Source organism: Lonchura striata, chromosome 5, assembly GCF_050655825.1.
Source record: "Lonchura striata isolate lonStrDom1 chromosome 5, ASM5065582v1, whole genome shotgun sequence".
Taxonomy (NCBI): Eukaryota; Metazoa; Chordata; class Aves; order Passeriformes; family Estrildidae; genus Lonchura; species Lonchura striata.
The window spans coordinates 51418806-51444454 of NC_140707.1; the positions used below are offsets into that span (position 1 = coordinate 51418806).

General features: G+C 40.4%; 1 protein-coding gene across 3 annotated transcripts in view; it reads left to right on the forward strand.

The window, feature by feature from the left end:
• The first annotated feature begins 2275 nt into the window (after positions 1-2275).
• Positions 2276-25649, forward strand: part of ESRRB (estrogen related receptor beta) — a 128599-nt gene continuing 105225 nt past the window's right edge. For 2 of the 3 annotated variants that reach the window (XM_085582173.1, XM_021542805.4), the window contains exon 1: positions 3403-3686. Coding sequence is in view for 2 of the 3 variants with exons in the window: in XM_021542805.4 (XP_021398480.1) it covers positions 3685-3686 (2 nt within the window). In the remaining variant the exon portion in view is untranslated. Of the gene's footprint in view, positions 2383-3402; positions 3687-25649 lie in introns of those variants that run through there. The other variant, XM_085582171.1, reaches the window with a different exon arrangement.

Below are 25649 nucleotides of genomic sequence, written 5' to 3' on the forward strand. Positions count from 1 at the left end.
GCTTTTTCAAAGTAATGTGACTCTGATGAAGAAACATTTTATTATGTGTTATATTATTCTTCATATTTTGTGGCTAGCCTTGGAAATGGCAAAGCTGACTTTCAGTTTATCTTTTAATACTTGTATTCATACCTGCATTTCCTGTTATAAAAGCAGCAGTGACTCTGAGCTCTAAACTTACAACACATAAATCAGATTTGCACCAAAACATCAGGAGGTACACAGGAGAAGGGACAAAGATAATCTGTATAGTTTAATGTATGGGTAGAGGCAATTGGAAGATTACACTGACTGGACAAGTATTTTCAAGCTTCAACTGTTTTTGCTTTGGCCCTATCTAAAAAATAGTATCTATGAATTTTTGTTTGTTTTTGCTTTAAAAGGAAAGGATATTTTGCATTCCTCTATAATAACTTGCATGCAGCTGAGCAAATTCTGCCCAGATTTATATGTGCAAGACTCAAACTCTGTGTCTGAAGGAAAATAAGCACTGAAATTTTACCTCCACTGTAGAATTGAGGATCTGAGACTGAAATACAGGTGCATGATCAAAGTGGCCCTAGCAAGAAACATTTTAAAAAATACCTTCCCAAGCAACAAGTAGAAAATACTGCACTTGCACTTTACAATGGGCAAAGAGTATCTCAGGAATATCTCAAGATTACCTTGTACTTGGGTACCTCAAGGAAAGGGGTGAGCCTTTCTAGAGTCTACAAGTCACTAATGTTTATCTTTGTAATTTTTTTTGTTTGTTTTTAATGTGTCTGCTTTTGAAATCTTCTGGCTTTATTTGTTCAGTGTTTTGAGTGGGCATTCAGTCTCATGGCCTCCACTCTTGGATTCTTTCCCTGCCTTGCCCTGAGTCTGGAATTAAGTGGTGTTTATGCACAAGGGTGCTGGCAGTGGGAGTGTGGAAGTTGTGTTTGAAGTTTTATCTGAAGCAGATCTTCTCTGCATTGCTGGGTACCCCACTGGGGTGCAATTAAAGTCATCCATCCTGCTGTCTAAAGGCAGAGAGGAAGGATGGAGGAATTCTGACTCCATTTAAAGTTCATTCATGCTAGTTAACTGTGGCTTCTGTCAAGATTTCCTCCCTTCACTCTTCAAGCAGAAAGTGGAAGAATGGGATACTAGTGTATGCCCAGGACTTCTTCTGCTGTGTAGGTAGGGGATGCTAGTGGTAACACTGGACATGGACCTAAGAACTGAATAGAAATTCCTAGCTACCTGCTTGAGATGTTCCCAAAAGTTCTTGTGATTTAAACTACATCATGGGTATTTCCACCAGAGCATCAGTTTAGCCCATGACAATGTAAGGGGGTAGGGATGATGCTTTTCCATTCAACACAAAGCTTGACAGAGTAGTATTTGAAGAACTTTAGCTGTCAGCAATATATAACAGCAAAGAACAGTCTGACAGTTATAGCTGAGTTTTTTCAAAGTGACTTTGGATTTAGGTTTTGGGACCTTTGTCTGCCATGCCTCAGCCTGATTATTCTGTGTACTGAGTGTCTAAAATTCCTTCTGATGGCAATGGGTAGTGTAAAAGGTTTTACAGCTCCCGGTATTAAAGCTCAAAAAATCTTGTACTAGCCAGCACAAATGAGGGGGCAAAAATAAAATTTTTCATTGTTTATCAGGTAATTTTTTATCTGAGATCTGATTCAACTAGGTGAAGGACCAGAATCCAGCAGGTAATTGAGGGTGTGTTTCCATGCTGGAGCTCAGCCTGTCAGATACTTTTTTCCCCCCTCTTAATTTGTAGGTCTTCATCTGTAGATATCAAAGTGCTTTAAAGCACAGTGTTAAGTATTGTTATCGCTGTTTTTTAAAGCTCAGGGATATGCAGCTGTGGTAGAGTGACAAGCCAGACTTCACACAGGACAATAGCTCAACAGAGGAAAATGGCTAACCATCATGGGTCTTTGCTCAGTCCTTCATCAGACCCCTCTCCAGTGAACACTGTTTTTTTGTAAAACTTCTTGACTCAATTCTACCAGCTTAGACACAAAGGACACTGACACTAGGTGAATTAAGCATGCAGTAGGATTTTGCCAAAATAGAGGAAAGTACTGTATCTTCCTATATAATTAATAGCTGAAATTGAATCAGACCTTGGCTCTGATGGGGTGGGTCCTTGCCTTGATTTGGGATAGCTGCTCCTGTTGAACTTTCTTTACTCCAGTAACAGCAGCAGCTGCAGTGCAGTGTAGGCATGCCCAAACTAGCTTAAATAGCTCAGGTACTGCTAGCCACTGAGCCAAAGAACCATGGAGTTCAGCATGGGCTTGGTGCCTGGGGATTTTATCCTGCTCTTTGAGTTTAGCATTTCTTTGCCATCTCAGCTCAAGCAAGCCTTGCAATATGTTAAAAAGAAGGCTGGTGGGTCTGGTACAATGTCTGCACTAGTACTTTTTCTGGCAGGAGTGTGTGTGGTGCTAGGGTTGATTGTAGAAGATGTTGCTAAAGACAGCAGTGTCATGAAAGCTGTTTTGCCTCTGCCTGCCTACTATTCTCCCTCTTCTCCACTCTTCCACTGGTCTTTATCATTAGCTGCCTTGCCATTGATTCCATTTGCTATGAAGCTCCCTAGTCACTAAGGCTCTACTAAAAATCATTAGTATCTAGGAGCTAGTGAAGGCTTGGAGAAGCAGCTGCCTGCTGGAAAGGTTACCAGCCTTGCCTGACTGTGGCTTTACCAGGAGAATCTGTAGGGACTAAATATGGGAAAATCAAGGACCATTCCCTCTGTGGCAGGTAATAAGACCAGACCAGAAACATTTGTGATGTGTTCTCTGAAGTCACTCTCCAGATGGTGGGCTCCCAGCTCAGCCTCTGTAAGAGAGCTTTGCTGATATTTGTAACCCATCACTTTCCCCTGGCAGCACATAAGCAGAAAAGAGGGTTCAGGTCCTTGAGAGCTAAGAAACTTCTGCTGAGTCAATAGGGAGGTACCATCACTGCCCTCAGTTTTGTTTGCAGGAACAGCCTCATCAAATAGTGTTTGTGGGCAGAGACCCTAAGTAGACTGCCGAGCTGTTAAATTGCCAACCTACCCACTGGTTTATTCTGCAGCAGAAATACAAGCATGCCTGGACCAACCCCTAGACCTCAGCTCTGAACTCCTCTCTCATTCTGTCAGAATTCCCAGCTTGTTTTGAAAATGGCATTTATTTTTGTTAAATTGCAAAAGAGTTGGATGCAGTCTGCTAGTTGTGTTTTGCCTCTCCTTCTTTGTACAGTGAATTTTGTTCGTTCACTTTACATGCCTCAAGTTGCTGTAATGCTGCTGGGAAAGTAATTGCCTTGCACTTTCTCTTTCTGATGCCCACGGGTGACTGTGGGGGGACTCCTCCCTGGGCACAGTGCAGAGTTAAAAGCCCAGCTTTTGCTGCCTTGCTTAAGACCTGGTTATTTCTTTCTTTCTTTCTTTTTTTTTTTTTTTTTTTTTTTTTTTTTTTTTTTTTTTTTTTTGTCAGCTGCCTGTTATATCAATCACAGAGCTGGGATCTATTTATAGGTTGGGACTCGGAGTACTGTGTCCTAGTCACAAAGAGAGGCAGAGACGCAGAGGGGACTGTCGGCTGGTGCAGGCAGAACCAAAAGATATTTAATCAGCAATTAGAAACACCTGAGGGCAAGGGAAATTCTACTCCAGCCTCGAGCCTCATCTCAGCCTGCAGCATGTAAGTAGCGAACTTCTATCTTTTATTGCATTTATGGGCTTGTGTTTTGTTTTGTTTGTTTGTTTTTTTTTTTAATCCAAGCATTGCTCTGCACGATTCCTTTTATCTGGTCTAAAAATTATGGCAGCACCTTGATACATTAAAGGTAATAATTTTTTCAATTTTCACTCTGTCAAAGGAAGGTCAGTGCGACCCACCAAGGAGAGGAGTTGGTTTAGAACTTTGTAGAAATCAGGCAGTTTCTCTATTTGAGTGTGTTTTTTTCCTCTGGAAATAAGTAAATGAAAGTTTGAGTGGAACAGTTTTGTTTTGGGAATAGAAACAGTCAGGTTTGCTGGCATTCCAAAAAGGTCAATGTATAACGTAACTCTGCTTAAGGGCTTACCAAGGACAGGTGCTATTTATCCCATGCTGGTAAAGGCAAACCTGGGAACTTTAGCAGTCCTGTCTTAAAAGAACCAAGTGACAACCTTCCCTCTATTAAAAAACCCAAAACCCCCCCAGCTGCATATCAAATCTTTTCTTATCTGACACATGCAATAAAATTTTGCTTTTACTGAAGGCATTTAGCATTAAGCAGTTGATGTTTATTTAATTTTAAAAGTCCCAAAGCAACTGAAGAATCTTCAATGACAAAAGAGGGGTGCAAGTCTTTGCAAAGTTGGCACAGTGATAATCACAGAAGGAACTTACTCTCTCATCACCAACAAGATGTTTTCTTTAAAGCAGCTAAGATGTAAAATGTTTGAACAATAATGTGGTTTTTGAGTATTTTTATTAATAGAAATTTGAAGATAGGGAGAACAATAATTAGTCAGATTTTTTTTTATTAATAGCTTTTAGTAGAAATATGAAGAGATGGAGAAAAATAATTACTCTGAATATTTTTGTTAATAGCTTTTAGTATAATATTCTTTGTCAAAATATAAGAGGTTTTTCTTCTTTCATGTTCTTGCTTCAGAGGTTTGCATTACATCTTTTTACAAAATTTAGGGCTAATATTTATTTCTAAGCAGAGGAAAATAACCTTGTTATGTCTACCCCCCAAAACCTTAATATTACAATTTTTATTTTGGTATGTCAAGTTTTTAGCATAAATTTCTCACTAAATATATATTCTAGAAAACTTTTTACCCCCAAAATGTAACATTTTTGAAGGTAACAGCAAATAAAATGAAGCTAAACTTAAAATAATTAGGAGGAAAAAGTGTCTAATAGAAACCGAATAATAAAACCAGTGCTGCCTTACAGTTAAAACATCAGGTTCTGAGGAATATTTGATAGATACATTTCTTGGATTGACTGTAGAAGGGCGAAAAATAGGCTTCTTCTTTAGCTCTTTATTTTGGATTTCTTCGATGTACATTTTATAGTACTTAGAACATTTAGCTTAAGTGCTAGGAATGAAAAACTACTGACTACATATTAATGCTTTCTAAGTTTTTAACCATCTATATGAATAATCCATCATTCAGCTAGAATTCTGATATAAGGATGACTTTTAGGAGAATATGGATAAACCAGGTGAATTAATATGCCAAATAATGCCCCCAAAGATCATTACAACACATTGCTTGCTATGAACCTTTTTACTCACAAATAAAATCGTGATCACTGTCATCATATGAAGCTTCATTTTGATTATTAAAGCTTTTTGCTTTACTTAAAAGTGAACATATTTAAATTATTTAAGTAATTTTCTGTTTGCTTTGCTATGATATTACATTTATTGCTTCTCTGTAATAATGCAATATTATTTTGTAATAAAAGGAGCAGATTTTTCTGAAAAGCATTAAAGGACTAAAATTGCTAACTCTGTAACTAACAAAGAATCTATCATATAGCTGTTCTGAGGTCCCACTAAGAATTAAAAACCAAGAGACATTGCTGGAAAAAAAAATTGAATTATTTTCTTCCCTACACAAAACCAATATTGGCATGATTGTGCTTAGAAATTACTGCAGACCCCTCACTCATTTACCATACATTTTTTTAGAAATCTGAGAAATCAAAGAAGTTTTCCAAGTACAAAGCTATAAAAGATTAGGTTTTAAGAATTTGTTTGGACTATTCTAAGTTGTGCCCACATAATTGCTGGACATAATCCTTCTCTTTCAACCACATGTGAGCATTTTGCCCTGTTACCTGCCATATCTTGTTATTTCTGCTTTGGAGAAAAAATAACCAAGCACCTACTGTTCTGTGGGATAATGATCAATGCTTTATAGGACTGCTTTTATTTGGAGGGAAGGAGTTGCCTATGGTTAAAGGGAAGACCAATGCATTATGTAGCAGAAAGTGTTTGTTATTTAGTTTCTGCTTCACGAATGATTCACATTTTGTGTACTAAGCATCTATCAACCTCTGAACTGTCTTACTGTATATATGCTATTGCAGGACTTTTTTTTCATTCCTTAAAAAAACCCAACAAACATCTTTTGTTTTATCCCAGTTTATTTGTTTCTTTGACTGCAAAGTGATTGACATGCAGATTCTCTTTTCCACGCCTCTCCTTTCATTGCTGAGTATGACATCTCTTGGGAATTATAAATTAAACCTGTGCCAAATCTGCTGCACAGGTGTCTGGAGTACAGCATGCTCAGGTGCCTCACTGTAAATCCCTGAGAATATGAAATAAACACAAGCAGAATAAAAATACTCTTCCTGAAACAATTCTGTGTTTTGAGGGGCCTTCTGCATAAACCCCCCAAAGCCAGCAGCCAGTTATTAAAGACTGTGTAGCTTTCTCTCTCTCTTACCTTTTTTATCACTTTACCTGTACATCTGTCCATCTATTTCTCATCTATTTTTACATTTCATTATGCTGTGCTTGCTCTCCAGCTCTCTTCTTTTTCTTTCCTGAAGACACATTTCTATCTGGCACAGAAAATAAACTCAGATTGCGGGTAGTTATGTTAATCTAATTCAATCCTCTGTGGGCTAGGAGTGAAATTCTAATAGTGGAGCTGTTGAGGGCTTTTTTGTTAATGGCTTGGGGATTACATTGAGTTAAAGGCTCATTTCCTAATCAAACAGAGAGGGAGAGAGTGACTCCGAATATTTATGAGTCTCCCAGCGAGAGTTAAACATTGAACTCCAAAAGCAGGATTTCACTGCTGCAAGAAAGAGTTAAAACCCCTCAGGGCTGCTGTGGAGAGGGAAAAAAAAAAAGGAAACCAGTTAAGCCATCAGCATTTTCAACTGCTGTATAACTTCAGTTTGAGAGAAAATAATCATCTCACGAGCTAAAATGGAAACTGTAGCAAGATATTTAAAACAAAGTCAAGTGATGCTTCAAAAAGGCCCTTCTTCAGTGAAGCAGGATGCACGCAGTGCATGCAGCCGCCTAACAGAAACTCCAAATAAATACTCCTCTAAATGAGAAGGATTGCAGGGTGGGTTGCCTTTTCATTATTAATGCCTGGAAGACACAATTTAATTTTCTAATGTTTTTTATTTTTGTTTCTACTTAACTCTTAGGTCACCTTTTCTTTAAGAAAGGAAAAAAATTAAAAGGAAGTGTGGATGGGTCAATATCTAAACTGTCCTACTTCTGTTCTGTAGACTTGTACCTTTTGAGGCATTTTTTCTGTCCTTCAGTTTAGCTGGAGTCTTGCATCAAATAGTCTAGTTGAAGAACTGTATTTACTGTGACAGGAATGATTGACCAAATTAATGCCTGATTGCTTTTGTGATGAGTTCATCATACATGCGTGGGCAGCTTGAGCAGACCTTTCTTTTGCTGAAAAAAAGCAGGCCTGCCTGCCTGCAGCAAGCCCAGGACCTCTGTGTTGCTAAGGGCTGGTGTGTTGTGAACTAGCCAGCAGTAAGCTTTTCTGCTCCGAGCTGGGACTTGGAAAATTTGTCTGCAGCAGGTGAACTGCACAAAATCAAGACTGAGCCATGATCCTGCCCCTCTTCTGAAAAGTGGTCCTGGAAAGGAATGGGGATAGAAACTGTTGTTTTCTGATATGTGGCCAAGTCATATCTCTGTGTTCCTCAGTTTCCCTGTTTGTAAAATGATATGTGACTGCCATCAAAATAACCCCAAGATCTACAAAGAACAATCTTCTATAAATCCCAAGTGGCTGATTTGCCCATGAGAAAATCTGTGAATCACTGACATAGGTACATAGTTGAAAATAAGGGGGTTTGTTCTAGTTACAAGAGTAGCCCCTCTTCCCTTTATTTGTTGTTGTTGTTTGGTGGGGTTTGGGTTTGTTTGGTTGTAGTTTTTTTAATACATTTTGTACGAGTCACCAGTAAGGCTTTCTGAATTCGGCATAATGAGCAAATAGAAGGCTAACTTACTTCTTGTGTAACATTCAGTGGTGTTGTCCTACACACTAGGTCTGAGCTCGGTCTTAGTGACCCTTGCTGAGATGAAGCTCCAGGTTTTTTACCCAAAAGTGGTAAACTCTGGCTAAAAAAGGAAGTCACTGTTTCATCTGAAGCCATGTATCAATGGTCATCTTTTATGCACCAAGCAGCATTTTTGCTGACATGTCTATCTGGATGTAGCATCTTGAGGTAAGATTTGGCATCTTGCCCTAGTTTTAAAATTATTTAAAACTGTGACCTGATGTGAATGCCTGAGGCCCCTTTCTCTTTGTGCTCTGTGCCTGGACCTGCTGAGGAGAGCACCATCAGCTAGAGTGTACTTTATTAAATGCATTTGAAATACATATTAATTGTGTTCTTTCTCTCTAATCACTGGAATATACAGCAGATCACTTTGAAACAAAAGCTTTCTGTGGCTGAGCTGAAAACTGTGTAACTTTTTTTCCTTCCTTCTCTTTCTCATCGCAGTTTCCTTTCTTTTTGCCTCAATGTTTTCCTCTCCTGCACTATTCTGCTGTGGCCAGTTTATACTTAGATTTTCCCTGCTGACCTTTCAGGCAAAATACACTTCCTTCTCCTCTTTTTATCCTTTCCAATGTTATGCTGAATCTTATGAATGACTTGCTTCTGTCTACCCTGAAGGTGGCTGCATTTCAGTGAAGCTTTGCCTGGTATATATACATTTTATGAAGAACTGGGAAACTGAAAAGTGTTCTTCAACTTTCCCAAGAAAGCTGCAGTGTTCTTGCATGCTACAACTAATTTTAAAATATAGTAGTATAGGAATTTCAAGAAAGAAAATACTGCTGGCCAAAAACTTTAAAACACATAGTTTAGTTAACATTATGTCTTCAAAATAACAAAAAGTTTAAAAGTCTCAGCCCTCTTGAAAATCTCTAGAAAATGTGCTGCACATTTAGGGAAATTTTTTTTTTTTTGGAGGGATGAATCTTGCATCTAAATCTTGCTGTTTGGATACTGGAGACCATATACCCAGCATATATGAGAAGGAAGCATAAGTGGCTATTTTTATTCATTAAGGAGTAGCTGCCCTTTCCTTTCCCTCAACCATGTGAGATGCGAATGATCCTGCTCACAAGAGTTTCATGCTGCTCTCAGAATGGATTCTCTTTTTCTTCATAATTGTGTTTGCTGGATCAGCAGGAAATGTACACCACAAGTTCTTCCCCCAGTCTTCTGTGATCACCTGATTGTAGTAGGCCTGAACAAATGACTGGTAGCCGTGTACAAGAACAGACTTTTAATCACATCCCCCTAAAGCTCACAGGACCTAGAGGGTAACTTTCTGTGTGAGAAGAGGTTATGTCTGCCACCAGGCTTGTCTTTCTTTTTGTTTGCTTTTTTATTCATCCTTAGACAATTTTTTTTTCCCCACAGGCTTCTTGAACTTTTAAAAATTGCAGTTATTGTCACTGGCAGATTTTTCTACTTCTTCCCTTTAAATAAGAAATTCTTTCCTGTTGCATCATGTCCCCATGGCCTAGTACAGGGGGTTCCAACCTTTTCTTGTTGGGGATGTGAACTCAAGTAGGTTGGTGAAGAGCTCATGTGAATAGGATTTTCTCAGTGATACTTTTTTTGATTTACAGTCTGTAGCACTTAGAGTGTGGTAACACTCAAGTTATAAATATTGGTGAATGCTATCTTTGCATGGGAGAGGGAGACAAGGATTTTCTGAGTGCAACATTAGCTAGGAAGAGATTACTTGCATCAGCATCCTCGCTAATGCCCAGAAAGATATTCAAGGAGCCTATCTCAAGTCCCACTGTTTTTTAGGTGGAAACCAGTGTGTACAGCTTTAAGCATGTTCATGCCAATCTTTAGACCAAGCTGTTTGTACCACTGCTGTTCTTCCATTCTAGCTCTAACAGGCTCCCTGTTCAGTTCAAGGTGAGCCTCTTCACTGTTGAGATGTCTTCTGCCCATCTCTTAACTAGGTTCCTGCTTCCCTATTATTGATTCTCTGTGGAGTTGCATGATCCCAGCAAACTGCTTTGTGTTACTTCAGGCTTTGAGTATTGTCCTGTTTTGCCCTCTATAATCTCTATTCTCTTTTTCACATTGCAGATAATCACATGATTCTTCCATTCTTCCTGAGCTTTCTTCCCATCCTTCTGACTATCTTTTTGCTACATAGTGCAAAAGTGAGGATTGAACCTCACTTTTGTGTGTTTCTAAATAGGCTCTCTTCTTGTGAATCTCTGTAATGACCGTTCATGCCATCTACTGCCTATGCAGCCCTTTCTGTGAATGTCAGCTGGTGCTATGGTTCTGCTTTATATTCCCTGCACAGAGAAGTAGTCAGGGATAGAGAGCTACAGTTTGTTTGGGCTTTCCGTCCTGTACCAAGAAATCAGATGTGAGGATGCCTCCATGTTCTCCAAGTATTTATAGACACGTTACTACTGTGCTGAAGTGATGGGCCATACCTCTTGATAATACCATGTTGACCTGGATACAGCAGTTCTAGCTTTGTAATCTCTCCTGGCACATGGGTTTGGGAGATGTGTGTTTGAGGAGGACAGAATTAATGGGGCTGCTGCTATGTTTGTGAAGAGTTAAATGATGGGGGATGAGAGTCACAGCTTCTCCTGGGGAATAAGGACTAGCCAGAAGAATTGATTGTCTTGGCTTATTGATCCTTCAGGAAACAGCACTGAAGTGATAATGCTGTTCCTGCCACTTTGAGGCACTTTGTACCAGCAACAACCTCTGTTTACCTAGGACAGTGCAAAGGAAAAGCTGCACTGTTGCTAACTCATTCCAGAAAAAACCATGCCAGCCATGTTGAGTTTGCCACTTGTCTGTCTGCTCCCAGGGAGAGGTGACTGAGCAGAGGTAGCTCAGAATGTGTTTGTATTTTATAGTGCTTAATGGAGATTGACTGCAAATGGTAGATTGTGAATTGCCATACTGAGTCTTTGCTGGCAGTGTCTTGGTCTGAAGCACTGGTTGGACTAGACGGTCTTTAAGGTCCTTTCCAACCCAAACTGTTCTGTGATTCTACAAAGTCTCAGGCTGTCATGTCACAGGATATCCATCTCCCCCATCCCTTTCCTTTCCTTCACCTTTCTGGACAGTTGGCAGTCACCACTCTGTTGTTCCAGGTAAGTTGAACCAGGGTGGTCCAAGTGCTTTTTACCTTGTGATCCCAATGCCATGTCCTAGCCAGGAGCCTGTCCACTTGTGTGGGCTGATGGGAGGTGGATGATGAAACATCCCACCTCCTTTGCACAGAAGCACCAAACGTGCCCTGAGAAGTCAGGTATTTCCTTCTGACCTCAGGGTGGCAGAAGGAGAAACACCAACCTGCTGCAGGGGCTGCTGGAGGAGCAGTGCTTTCTGTCACTCAGCTACACCACCCCTGTGGGTGCACAAAGCTTGTTCAAGGAGCACAGCACTGCAGAATGTCAGCTCTGAGCATCTCTTGGGTGCTTCTACAACCACGGGCCTCTGAGAAGTGGGGGCCCTGACTGTAATCTCTCAGTTGTCCAGTAGCACAGTGGGCTGGGGAAGCACTTGCACTGTTATCCCTGAGGGTGACCTGGGTTTCACTCACACAGTTAGCTGGACCACTGCTGGTAACTACAAGTTTTGGACTCTCACCTGTAGAAATAAATGAGCAGATTGCTCATGATGCTCCTATATACTTTTGTCTCTGCTTTGCACTTCAACAGGCTTTGCACTATCAGGCAGGTTTCTGCAGCTTCCCATAGCAAGGTCAGAAGGTCAAGAAATCTTGAGACTACTTGGAGCATCTTGCAAAATCTTGCACAGAGCTAGGAGGGCCAAAAGGCTACTGTGAAATGCTTCTTTGTTGAGTCAGGCCAGCTTATATATCGAGATATGCAAATAAAATACAGAGCCATTTAATTACCCTGCATATAATTTCTATACTTCATTCTCTTTGATGTTGCCAGCAACTTTATTGCAGCACTTGATGTTTGACTTTACATCTCAACCATGTGAATCAAGATGATGAGAAAAATTGCAGGTTTTTTTTTAAAGAAAAAAAGTGTCTCTACAACAAGATTTCAGGGAACAACTAAAAAGTAATGCCAGCTATATTCTTAAAAAAAGGAAGAGATTATATTAATAACCACCAATGCACAATAGAATATATAATTATGTTTCTTTTGGGGCTTGATCAGTAGCTGAACATTCAAGGCTCAATATAATGAATTTAATATAGTATGCAACATCATATGTTATGTAATGTAAAATTATTATCAATTACTTAATAAATAGAGCTCATGCTGTGACTGTTCTACTTCTTCTTAACTAGCTCTCAGACTTTAGTGATGAGTTCTACTGGCAGCTTTGGATGTTGCTTCTGTTTTGCTCTTGCTGTTTGTATCATGACACATTCCCTACAGCTGGGGCTGCTGCATTTAGCCATGAGACAGCTTCTGTCTGAAAGAGCCTCCAATTTGGTTCAAAACAAGAGACTACTAGGGGTAGAGTCAGACATGAATTCTGTGGCTAGAGGAAAGATGAGGGCAACTGAGACAGAAATTTGAGGTAATATATTGCTGAAAGTGTGGTTTCTTGGGAGTACAGGTGACTTTGCTTGATATGGACTTAAGAAAAAGATGCCAAAAAGAGCATAGGCCTATATTTTCCTGTGTAACACTTGTCTAATTATTTGCTTTGCAAAATTAGCATCTCCACTTTCTTAGCTGAGAAGAGAGCTCTGCTACATGCTCTCAGTATCTTTACATACATGTGTCTTTTCCTTACTTTTTTCAATGAGGTAGTCATCTTTCTCTTTATAAAGAAGTGCTTTAAATAAAACAAATGAAATACTGTATCACATAAAATCAGTCTTGGGTTTTTTTCTGTCATTCAGTGACAAAGTTATGGATGGATTCAAAATGATATCTCCATAAAGGCATATACTGGACACACGGACTCAAGAGTGACAAGTACATGTTATGGTCTCGAGAGAACTGTCTAAGCCACAGGCTGCCAACATACTGATTATGAGGTCTGCAAAGTCCAACATGGTTAAGAATAGGGAAAAACTCTCCTTTCTTATAGTCTTTCCCTGAGCACATGTTAGTGTTTGATGTCAGAGGTAGAATATGGGACAAAATGACATCTTAACTTGACCTGGTATAGCTCTGCTAGTAATTTTTATTGCATCTGAATTCAGTGTTGTCACTTTTTGCAGTTAGTTGTTTACATGATACTCTGTTACAGATATGTAGAATCTATATCTTGCACTCAGTGGTTATATGATGGAGCATGCTTCTTGTACAACACCTATCCTGTGAGCCCACAGTACTGAAGATGTTCCCTCTCATTTGCTGGAAACTGTGGTTTGGTGTTTTGGCTTTTTTTTTTTCAGGATTTCTTGGACCTTTACCAATCGTGCCATCTGTAAATTTATAATTGTAAACCTGTGTAAGCTTGGAAGCTCGTGTAGTCTCATGTAATTTTGCTGCTGTATGTCTTCAGTAAGACATAAAATGACTTCAGGCTTCTGAGCACATTTACTTTCATGGGTCAGAATTTACCTCTGCAGTGAGAGGACACCTGTGCATTACTTTTTGGGAGCTAGAAGAGTCCAAGCAAGGGGCAGCAGTGCTTCCTACCCTGCTTCACATGTAGATTGTAATCTTTTGCACATTACAGTACATTGCACTGGTAGGTACTGACTGACATGCATGGGAATCAACTCAAAATCTTTTACACTGAAGTCCTGACAAGCCCTTAAACCTGGAAAACTTGTGACAGGCCTGAAGTGTTTGGGAACCATGTTAGGTTTAGCTCTCCAACCCACCTGGAAATATTCCAAATTTCCTTTTTTTTTTTTTTTTTTTTTTTTGAGCCCATCAATAATGTGGGGCAATTATGTGACTATGAAGAATGATTTTATATTGTACAAACATATTTTTGTATCATTTTCTATTTAAAAGCAGAGCTAAGGAATTTATGCTTCTGGTTTCCCATTCATCTGGGAAATGCTGCAACTTTAGTAAAGGCACATTTCTGTGGAGAGGACTTGAGCTGCTAATTTGACTGTAGGAGTTTATTTCTGGAATGCAGCAGTGTTTCACCAACGGAGCAGCTGTCCTGGAAACACTTACCACATGGGGTCATTTTCCTCTCTGTGTGTAATCAACAAAGCCACCCCAGTTAATCTGAATCTTTTTAAGTCTCCTAAACTAGACCATAGGGAGTGCACAGAGATCTATAGGACTCTGACCTCCTTCACTTCCTTCTCCTATCATTAGGGAAGAAAAAATAATCCCATACTTAAATGTCCCTTAAAGGGGAAGCCTAAAACCTCTTCTCAGCATGGAAAACTGTTTCTTAACAGTAACATATCACTGATTTGGTGGGGAGGTGTTGGTCCTCTGTTCTCTGTGTGTGTTTTGTGATAGTAGCTACAAATCTCCGAAATTTACCAAATATTCCAGGTTGTGAGATCACAAGAGTCAGAGGTGGAAAAGCTTCTTGGGTTATTCCATTCTTTTTATTATCTTTGATTTGCTTTGCTTGCACAGCTTTCTTCCACCTCTGTTCAATTCTGGGATGACAGCTGTGCAGGTAAATTACTTCTACTACAAGAGAAATTTTCATAGTTATACAGTTGAAACAATTCTCTAATTTTTTCTTCTCCTTAATTCCCTCTCATGATGCCCAGTTCCTTCCTCACTGTTTACACTCTTTGATACTTTTTGGATTTATGTCCTGTCTCTAAATGCTCTTTGTCTCCAGTAGATTCTGGGTCAGTTTTTGCCCCCTGCTACAACCTTGCATCAGTTTCTAGAACTGCTGTATAATCTTTATTGTGGTTCTATTAAGAATGTTTTACTCTTTGAGTTTAGTGACTCCTTTCTCTGTTTTCAACCTATCTTCAAGGCCAGTCAAAGGTAGCAGTTCTTTGTGTGTAGGAGAACATTCTGACTCAAGCCTGGACAAGGACCTTTTCAAGAGGCTACCACCTGGCAAGTCCTGCACCTGTGGTCTGGGCCAGCCTTGCTGCAGCCCTCATGGGTGCATCACTGGAGCTCTATAAGGGAAGTCTGCATCTGCAGGATTCAGGGCTTGCTTCTTCATTCAGGTATTTGAAACATTCAACACAAATTGCTTTGGTGGTTGCTGTCTCCTCTTTCCCCAAGCTGTGCTAGTGTAGCTTTTCAGATTATTAAGTATGACTTGGGCTTCCAAAAGATGAACAGTATCATCAAGGACTTTTGCTCCTACAGTGAGTTGTTTCAGAAAGTAATTTCAAAAGACACCTCACTGAATTCAGCCAGAGTATTTGACAGTTTCATGTCAGAGTAGAGAAAACTCTACAAAATATTCAATAAATGTAAAATATCTTTTTATAAGTTCTTTGCCTTTCCTGATGAGGTGAACATAATTTGTCAGAGGTTATCCTTATGAAAAGATAGAATCCAGAAGGATAAGAAGGCTGGTGTGATCCCATTAAAGAAAAGGTAGCATAGCTTTTCCTTACTGAGAGCCAAGGGGCAGTAAGTTGTAGTAGGAAAGCAAGGTTGATTTTTGAGAGATGTGGCAGAGGGAACAGGTGATCAGTTTTTGAACACAGCCTGCAATGGCACAAATCAGAGCTAGCTGGAGAGCAACAATGTGTGCCTTTGAGATGTAGGCAATAAAGGCAATAGGCAATAAAGTAATAAATGAACATGTAATGGAGAAGAACAGAACAGTGTTTCCCCCAATTCTATGAAAGAGTCTGAATGAAATTATGGATTTGTTTATCTGTTAAAACTAGAGCCATGCTGAGTTAGCCAGAATATGTGAGAAACTGGAAGAACAGTTTTTCCTCTCTTGTGACCTTGTGTTACAGCAGAGTTCTCAGCTTGACTTCAGTGCACCCACACTGAAAATGAGTGCTGTAGGTGTATAAGCAAACCTTGATACAAGGCAAACATATTGGGCTTGACTGATTGACAAGCAGATCTCTTCACCCTTTTGTAACCATGATGTGATGAATTTATAGTATTTGTTCTCATTGGAAACTTGTTCTCTGAAGCTTGAACTAAATTTCAAAACAGTAAAGGAGATTTAAAAAATTAAATCTCATTTTCTTCACCTCTAACCAACCCAAAGATTATTGAATTCAAGACATGGACGAATTTAACTGACCACTTTTCCTGTTTAAGATTTGTGCACTGCACAGCATTTGCCTTTGGCCTTCACACATTCTTTGTATATTCTTTATACTTTCTAGTAGATAAAGCATATGTCCTCTGGCAAAAATGTGTAATTTTTCATAGCAGGATTACTGTAATGTATAAAAAATTGCCTTATGAAAGCCATGTATGACTTGTCTCAATTGCAGCTTATTGGGAACAAACAAGTACTGGACAAACAGCTCACTTAGTGAACAGCTTTGGCAAAGCAGATGCTGTCTTGGAACACTTGTCTTGGTTTTTACAACTCTTTGAGAATCACGAGGACTCTTGACAGATTTTAAGGCAGACCCATGCCACTCATGCTTTAGGCCTAAGTGCATTGAAATCTAACACCTAACAACTCCTGCACTTGTCTGGGCAGTTTCTCAGCATCAACGTCTTCTAGAGAGACATACAGCCTTGATTTAGAGACATTGTGATAGAATAACCAGCATGCCTCATGACAAGTGGTCCCAATGGCTGGTTCTGGCTGTTTAAAAATGTCTTCATAGCTAAGTGAAATTTGTCTAGTTTCGGATACCAAGAATAATCTTCTCTTAGATTCTTTTAAAGCTAGATTAAAGAACTTTTCACGATTAATTTTCCCCCCACTTACAATTAGATCAGGTCAACCCTTAGCCTATTCTTGGAATTAAATTTATTATGCTTCTCAGATCTGTCATTGGATAGGTTTTGTTTCAAGCAGGTATTAGTTTGACAGCACCATGCTTTTCTGTTCAGTAACTTATGTCTTTCAATCTCATTCTGTCTCAACCATGTCATCATTTATCTACACAAATGGGGACATTTTCCAAGAAAAATACCCCATACATGAATGCTTTTAAGAAACCCTTTGACATTTCTAATGGTTTCACAACTTTCCCAACTGCTGCATGTCATATGCCATGTACAGGTTGTGTTCAGCTGGACTGCCAGTACTCCTGCATGTGCTCCGTTTGAATTAAGCTAACCTTCTGGAATTTTTAACCCGGACCAGCTCCTCAATCTGAGCTGTACAAACATGTGTGTTAACACAAGGGAGGAGGCAGGACAAATGTAACTCAGTTGAGAAGGACAGTAGGATCACTGCTTTCTGCAACAGAGCTGCATTAAAGAGCTTAAGTAGAGACACTTCATTTTTCTACAATTGAATTTGTAAAAATTAAACTAAAGGAAACAAATAGTCAGGAACAATGTAGTTTTATGTTCTGTGAGTGTAACACATCTTTGTGTCAACTTAAGGGAAAATCTACACTTCTGCAGAGGGTAGGAAGAGATGTGATTCATTGGTAATTTAAAATACAAAATCTTACACTTAAATCCACTAGAGAAAGAAATACTATACATTCCAAAAGCCTTTGGGGTCTGCCCATACTCTATGTAGCAGAATGTGATTGTGTTGCTTCAGGAAGAATTTGGGGAAGAAATCCTGGTTTGGGTGCTTTTATGCTTATACTATCCTGTCTTTACACAGAAATGAATATTAAGAATGCAATTACTTCAAGGAAGTTGGGCTCTGAAAGAGAGTGAATTTTACATGAGGACAGAACCAGTAGCATGTTACTAAGACAGAATGGGCTTTCTTCTGTCTTTCAGGATTTTAGAACATTTGATTTTTTCTTCCAACATGTCCCCCTGCCCTGCCTGCTAGAATGCCAAGAGAAGGCCACTTTCTTTCATTCCCTTTTGCTAGCATATTTAGGCTGGTCAAAATCAGGCCCTGTGAATGGATGTACTAATGAGGCCCATTCATTAATCTCAAACACAGGTGGCCTGTCCATCCATAATTTTACCATGAGTTTTTATTCCTCTTCTGTTAAATAAGAATTTTATTATCAAGAGCGCAATGGTAAGTGCTTTACCAAAGAATTCCTCCACCAATTGGTAGGAATATTGAATTGCTTGTACATTCAGTATAGCTGTATCCCTACAATGAAAATGCTTAGCTTGTGGAATCAAGGTAAAGAGGCTTCATACATCAGAGCAACAGCTGCTGCAGTGAAATATGCCCTTCTTTGTACTTTCTCTCACTGTGATTGTTTGTGATATGGGCAATCCAAGACTTATGGAAATTGCTTCTCAGCTGGTGTAAACTGGTGCACTGCAGTGAAAGCAAATGAGCTCTGCCACTGTACACCACATTCTAGCTGGCTTCTGGTGTCACTACGTAAATGTTTCCTTGCTTTTAAGTGGTCAGGTTTTATGCATGCAGTAAGTAACTACAGGGTTTTCAGTAACCTAAAACAACCCTAAGCATGGTTTTAGCACAGGGTTTTACTTTCCAACTGTATACCTACACAAGGGGAAATACTCCCATCAGGTAAGTGGAACACTGGTGAAAAGTCAGTGAGAGAATCTGGGCGAGCAGTAGTGACAGCCAAGTCTCATCTGTGTTGGCAATGTACCATGACAGGCCAAGGGAGCAGAGTGGGCAGGCTGCAAACACTGGCCCTTGCATGAGACTGAATTGTGCTATATGCAGCCAAGACACCAGGCAGCAGTGAGGGTGTGTTCTGGTAAGATGTTCAGCTCTGGGCACCAGCAGCAAAAAAATGCAGAGGAAACTTGGAAGGTAGTAAGAGAAGAACAAAAATGATAACAGAGCTGGAGGGATTGTTTTTATGAGGGAAGATCAAAAGAACTAAATATGTGAAGCTTGGCTAAGTGATGACTAAGAAGGGAACGTGAAAACTACCTACAACTGTTTGAAATGATATAAACACTAGAGGTGAGCAAACAGCGGGGACAAATAGTCTGAATTTGAAAGTCATTTTCAGTTCAGCTGTGTTTCTGCCTTTAGTAATCCTTTCTGTTAAGACTTGTGCTTTACTGAAAAAAATTTCAGGGAATATTACACTTGTATATTCAAATGCTTCAGTATTTGCAAGGGAATTCTGAAATGTAAAATCAATCTCCAAATTTGAAATTTGCTTTAGTTTACATAAATCACTTCGTGCATAGTGTATACATTACACTAATCAACAGTACGTAAATTTTTTGCGTGGCAAGTCAAATATATGGTTAAAAACTGTATTTTCAGTTTTAACATGGTATTTGTATACCCCCTTGATGCAATTATTTAGTTAACCAAGTAATGCAGGATAGGTTCCAAATGCTTTCTATCAGCTTTTCTCAAAAAGGTGAGATATTTGCTTTTGTTGACGGGCTGTATTTTATAAATTGTGAGATTTGCATGTTGAAATGTTGGGGGAAATATTTTTTTCTTTGACAAGAGTTAAAAGTCACTAGATCTCAACACCACAGCATACTATGTGTATAAGAGCTGTTGGTGCAGTTTTGTGAAGTTATCAAGGTGTGCTTGTGCACTGTGAGGGAGGTCTTTTCTAATTTTTTAGTGCACAGTTTGTCAGATGAGAAAGGTGAATTTAGCTCCTGTGACCCTCCATGGGCATTTAGAGCAGTTGAATTAAGAAGAAATTTCAGAATGAGTATAAGAAAATATTGTGTTAATGGTGAGATTTTCTCCTCCTGGAGGTCCACTTGTCATTTAAAGCTCTTGGGCAAAGCAGTGAAGTGGTTCCTGGGAAAGCCTCAGGTGAACGGACTAATTTGGTAAGTCATTTTCAACTTTGGTGATTTGTGAATCAGACATTAAGATTCCCTGTTAATACTCATCAACAGGCTTTTCTAAGCCTGTTAATGCAGGATTGATGCCTGCTGCCCAGTGAATAACAAGAAAGATACAGTCACCTGAGTAGATACCCACAGCTGTTTCCAGAGGCGTTTTCTTCAAGAGCATATGTATGCACGCATGCGTCAACGCACACTGTACACAAAAACTACAGGCTTTGACCTATGCAAACACACACCAAATTATTGCTTTCTATAAACAAATTAGCATACTTTAAAAGGTGAAAATCTCTATAAAATTGTCTGCCCTGTTGTTTATGGTGTGAGTAGAGGATGCACTACATTACAGAGGGGCTCACATTTCTCTCTTCTCCCCCCTCTCTAAATGGACGTGTGCTCCGTCCGTTTCACCATTGTTCCTGCCAGCCCGATCCCAGCAGGGGTTCCCTAATTAGCAATCTCTTCATTTCCAATCAAAGCACAAAGCGGCCCCAAAAGCCTCTCTTTATGAGGGAGCTGAGTGGTGGCTGGGGACGTGGAGTGGGATAATTGCCTTCGCCACTGGCAGCAGTAAGCAGCCTGGCTAATTCATTATTGTAATAACTTTGCTTGTCCTTGGGGAGGGGGGGCTAGGGTGAGGAGGACTGAGCCTGGCAGTGCTAGCTGAGGACAGGGGGAAGGGGGAATCCAGCCAGAACTGAGGTAGAAGATAGGAAAAATTGGCAGGAAAGAAGAAATCTTTCAATATTTTTCTCCCTGCCTCCCCCCCACCCCCCTTAAATAAATTGAGGGTTAAATTAATTTGTGGCATGGTAGCCAGTGCTCCCTGAGCAAGACTGCCATGAGCACCCTCTGCTCTGCCCTTGTCATGCTCACAGAGAGGGATGTCTAGAAAGGCATGTAAGTTGGCCCCAGGAATGCTGGGAGGCTGGGGCTTGGAGGATTAGGAAAACTCAGGATCTGCCTCTCAGTTCAGGTAGGAAAAGCTGACACTCAAGCATTGACAGAAGGCTGTATGACTGAGGTACCCACAGTTTGTGACTTTCAGTGATTCACAAGACGTCACTGGTCCTTGTGTGGAGATTGCATGTTGTACAGCTTCAAAGGAGTCCAGAGCTGACAAATCCTATAGCAGAGCTTTGTTCTTATCTGTTTTCTCTTTAAAATACATTCAATGTATGTAAGACTTGCCTCCTTTTCTGTAGACTGCAGATTGGTGTTTGCTGGAGCTCTGTTGGCTTTGCAGGAGCCATCAAGGCTCTGCCCTTTTGAACAGAGGGCTAAGCTGAGGTGCCAACAACTGACTGAGCTGCCAAAGGGAACAGGCAGTGGTGGTGGTTTCTTCCTCTTCCTTGAAGAGAAATGTCTGTGGTGTGGCATAGTAAATTTATTAGGATTTTAGTTTTGGAAAGTGTACATATTTTAAGTAGGTAAGACTAGTAATATAATTTCAGACCCTCTGGTTCTTCTTTTATTTCTTTGTGCTTATCCCAAATTGGTGTGGCGGGGTTTTATTTATTCCATCTCACTGATGGGACAGCTCCTCTGAATTCCTTTGAGCTGATACTGCTGTGTACATTCATGAAGCCTGTTACTCTGAGATGGCCACCATTCATGTTTCTGCACTCAAGTGGCTGGTAATGAAGCTATGTGTTTTACTGTCAGACTTTTCTCATTGAAAATTATTATTTCTGACATAAAATACAACTAAAAAAACCAGTGACATTAAAATGCAAGTGCCAAACATGCAAATCTGTGTGTGGCAGGAGCAATTTAAAATTAAATCATGCCCTTGTAATAATTAGCAAGCACTTAATTCTGGAGATATTTGTATTGTATTTGTGTTATGGAGAGACACATGAAGCAATTTCTAAGCCTGAGGGGCATTTCAGTGATATGTAACAGATCCTTTGAGTCCCAAACAGTTTATCCACCTAAGACACAAATGGTTTACTGGGAGGAAATAGTTTTGAGTAGTTGAGTAAGGCGATGGAGAATTAACAGCTATTTGGAGCAAAATTTATAGTTGTTGTTGTCCAGACTCTAGCAAGAAGTGATGTTTTCCCAGCTGCCTTATGCTAGATGCTGGCTAGCAGGTTTCTCCACTTCTCAAGCAGATGTTCAATCTCTTGGACACTGTGCAGCACACAGCTGAAGGAATTTCAGCAAGAACAAACTTCTTCTGCCTGGTACCAATGTCCATAGAGATAATGCTAATGTCCCAAGAGAAAACATTAATTTTCATGTTTTCATTTAATTTCCATGCCTATTAATTTTTGTTTTTCCATGATCAATGCTGTAGTCCTGACTGTGTTGTGCTTTTTGCTGTCTGATGTAAACACCACCCAGGAAGGTATGTTCAAATAGGCCAATGAGTGCATACAATGAGACTTATGGGGTTTCAATCACTTGCTTTGTGTCCTGTGCCATTTCTAGTCTTCTGGATCCTTTTTGTCAAAGGATCATTTTAGCAGTGGTGGGGGAGTTGCACATCTCCTAGGCTGCCCAGTTAATAATTTGCAGCAGTGACAGCACATCCTGTTGATGTGAGCTCCTGTAGGTAACTCTGCTAGACAAGGAAATATCCCTCTTTGTACATTTGTAGGATTCTCCATCATATGGTATGTTCTACTCTTTGCATTTATCTCTCCAACCCATTTAGATTACTTTAACTGTGTGGAAGGTGTGGTGACCAAGAGTTAAAACCATGAGTGGATAGATTATTTGAATTAATTGTTTCTTTTCCTTGTGTTTGCATCTGCTTGGGAATGAGGATAATCTTGAATCCTGTTTCTGATGGTTTAAGATGATGTGGATCTTAAGACCTTCTGGTAGATAAACTGGGGAAAGGCAGTTCCAAGGGTTGAAAGACAGCTGACATGCAGCACATTGGCCTAAGTTTGATGGGATGCCAGGGTATGGACAAAGGTTGATGAATTGAAGTAACAATGGACATTTTAGTCTTGACTTCGCTTTTAGTCTGAGACCCTCAATTGTTGCATTGTTAGCAATTGCTTGTGGAGAGGTAAGAAATTGTGGCAATGGGCATGAGAAGGAATATTAATGATCCAATTTCCAGCTGAGTTCCACTCCAAGGCCTCGCTGGGTGATGTGCATTTTTAATCATAACAAACCAGAATGAGAAGGAGCTGCTTGCAGCAAGGCAGGACTGTGTGTGGAGCCACAGTGTGTGACACCATCTCAGACCTTTGCCCACTGCTCAGGGGAGACACAAGGCTGCTCTGCTTGCTTGAGTGCCACCACAAACTAGGTTGGACTGTGACAGTAAAACCTGGATCACTACTAGAAGTGGAACCAAGGAAGAGGTATAGTAAGTGTCTTGAATAGCCTAAAGCTCTTGACTGGAAGAAATCACTGAATTCAACAGGAACTTTGGGCCAAAATTTGCCCTGACTCAAAAGGGGCAGAAATTAGATGCTAGACAGCATTGTGTTATAGTCATGCTGAATTTCCTGCTAGCTATTTTTGCAGTCTTGATGGTTTCAGTGATAGTGTCTTCTCACTTGTTTGCATTTCTGGAAAGGGATTTCTTTGACTTTTGAGGCCATGCAGTCTGTCTGAGCGATATACCCAACAGTTCTGTGTATCTCTCAGATACATTGAATTTGGGAGAACCCTGGAGGATTTCTTTTCTTCTGAGGTGTTTTTCATTCCAAACTTTCAGCTACACAGAGCTTTGCAGTACTACTTTGGGAGCTCATCATCATAGAGTTCAAGTAGCCAGCAGGAGTTGCTGCTGAGGGATGTGCAGACCTCCTTATCTGGGCATGAGTATTCTATGATCATTTAACAGTGGGATTTGCAGCTCTGTGCTTGATGCATGTTTGGGAATGTGCCATCTGTGTACCTTAACTTACCTGCTAAGCTTCAAGCTCTATGTCTCAGGACAGCTCCCTCTTCACTTGTTCTTAATATTTTACTCTTAGTGACTTTGTAACTTCTTTGTCTTTAGGGCTAAATGGCTGGTTGTGTATGTGGTGCAGAAGCACAGCCTTTTTGTGACAGAGGTGTCTGATACATCTCAGGGGCAGAAGGAGCAGCAGCCTCGCTTTCTCAATACAGGAGTATATTGTTTCCATGCAAGCTAAGCAGGACAGTCATTCTACCTAGCAGAAGGCAGGGGTGCCACAGTCTCTCCCTACAGTGCAGGAGTTATGGGAGGAACAAACAGTTGTCTCACATCCCTTCAAGTGTATATTAAAGTCAGAAATTAGAACTGATTTTCCTCTTAGAGTTTTCAGCAGCCATTTGGTTGCTTCTCTGTATGTTATTGCTAGTCCAAACTAGGAAAAAGGGCTGAAGTACTGCATGCCCAGTCTTTGTAGCATCATGTTTTATGTATCTGGCAGAGAAAAGGTGTCTGGTGTTTGATATCCCAGTACTCTTGCTCATTATTTTCAAGTAAACAAGATGAATCTGAAAGAGATATGGGAAAACTCCTGTCCTGCTTTTTATGCCATTAAACTGAGAGCTAGCATTCTCTGGGATGCTCTGTGCTGATGCAGCCATCTGTATTATGTAAGCAAGGGATAGAGCATTGTCGCAGCAAGATGGAATGCTTTATTTCATAGGAGGAGTTTATGAAAGAACACACACATGCTCCTGCAAAATACAGACCAGCCAGGCCACTAGGGCCTGCCACAGTGCCAGAGAAAATGCCAGCAGCTTTAAACTTCTCTTTCTCTAAGGAATAAATGTTACATGATTTGTGCATGAGGGAGGGAATTCACTGAAGTGGTTGAGGAGGGAGTGGAAAGGGGAAGGGAGGAGGTGCCTTTCACCATATAATAGATGTTGCCTCTGGCATGAGTGCAGGACAGTGAGCAGTTTATACATGTTGTGTTCATGCAGCAAGTCTGGCCCTGAGAGAGGCACCTTTCCACTTGGCAAAGCTGCACCACTGCTGCTACTGCTTGACACCCAAGCAGCTAATATGCCTCCTTCACAAAAGGCCCTGGCTTTTTAAATGTTTAAACCTGCAATTCTGTTTGGCACTGGTCCTCACCTGGCAGAGGGAGGGGGCTGCCAAATGGGTATAGTTTACTGTGATTTTTAAAATCTTTTGGAGGGAAGATGGATACCATTTGCTGAGATAGGTGTTTGTTGCCCAGGCAAAACTCCCAGTGTATTTACAGCAGCTCTGCAGGGTCTGGTTATGTGTGTGGCAAGCGTGTGTGTGCATGTACACGCTTGTGTATGCCTTTATTTCCATGCTCCGGCTGCCTGCCTCTGATTTAAGGGCAGGTTTTATTCCCCAGCTGCCTCAGGGCTCCTCTTTTCTGATTGCATTAAAGTCTCTGTAATTCTCCCCTCATTAATGATTGGCATATTTTTACCTCTCACTAAAGGAGCTTGGAGGCAACTCCCGTGGGGCCCTGCTCGCCAAATGAAACAATTTCATCCTGCTCCAGAAACGCATTAAAAAGGGTTTGTCAGGATCTTATCGCTAGTTAGGGGAAGCTAATCAAATTACTTCTATTTATTAGCTGCTGCAGCAATGTGTCATTCCATCAAGTACAGGTAGTGGGACAGGCAGGCATTGCGTGGTGAGCTCTGTGCATCCAGCACTGCTGCCTTGATCTGCACAACAGCATCTCTTGCCAGGGGAGGCTGAGGACCAAGAGAAGCTCTGAACTTCCCAGTGACAGTGCTTCTGTCACCACTGCCATGGGACCTCTCATCTGCTGTCCCTCTTTGTTCGTCTTTTCCAGTGGACTCTCCAAAACCCCTTTGTAGTAGCATTCCAGAGCTTTTAACATTGAATCCACTTCTGTATTTGCCTGATCACTTCTTGCTGTTGCTGATTGTATTTTGCTACTGACTATTTTGAGGTGGT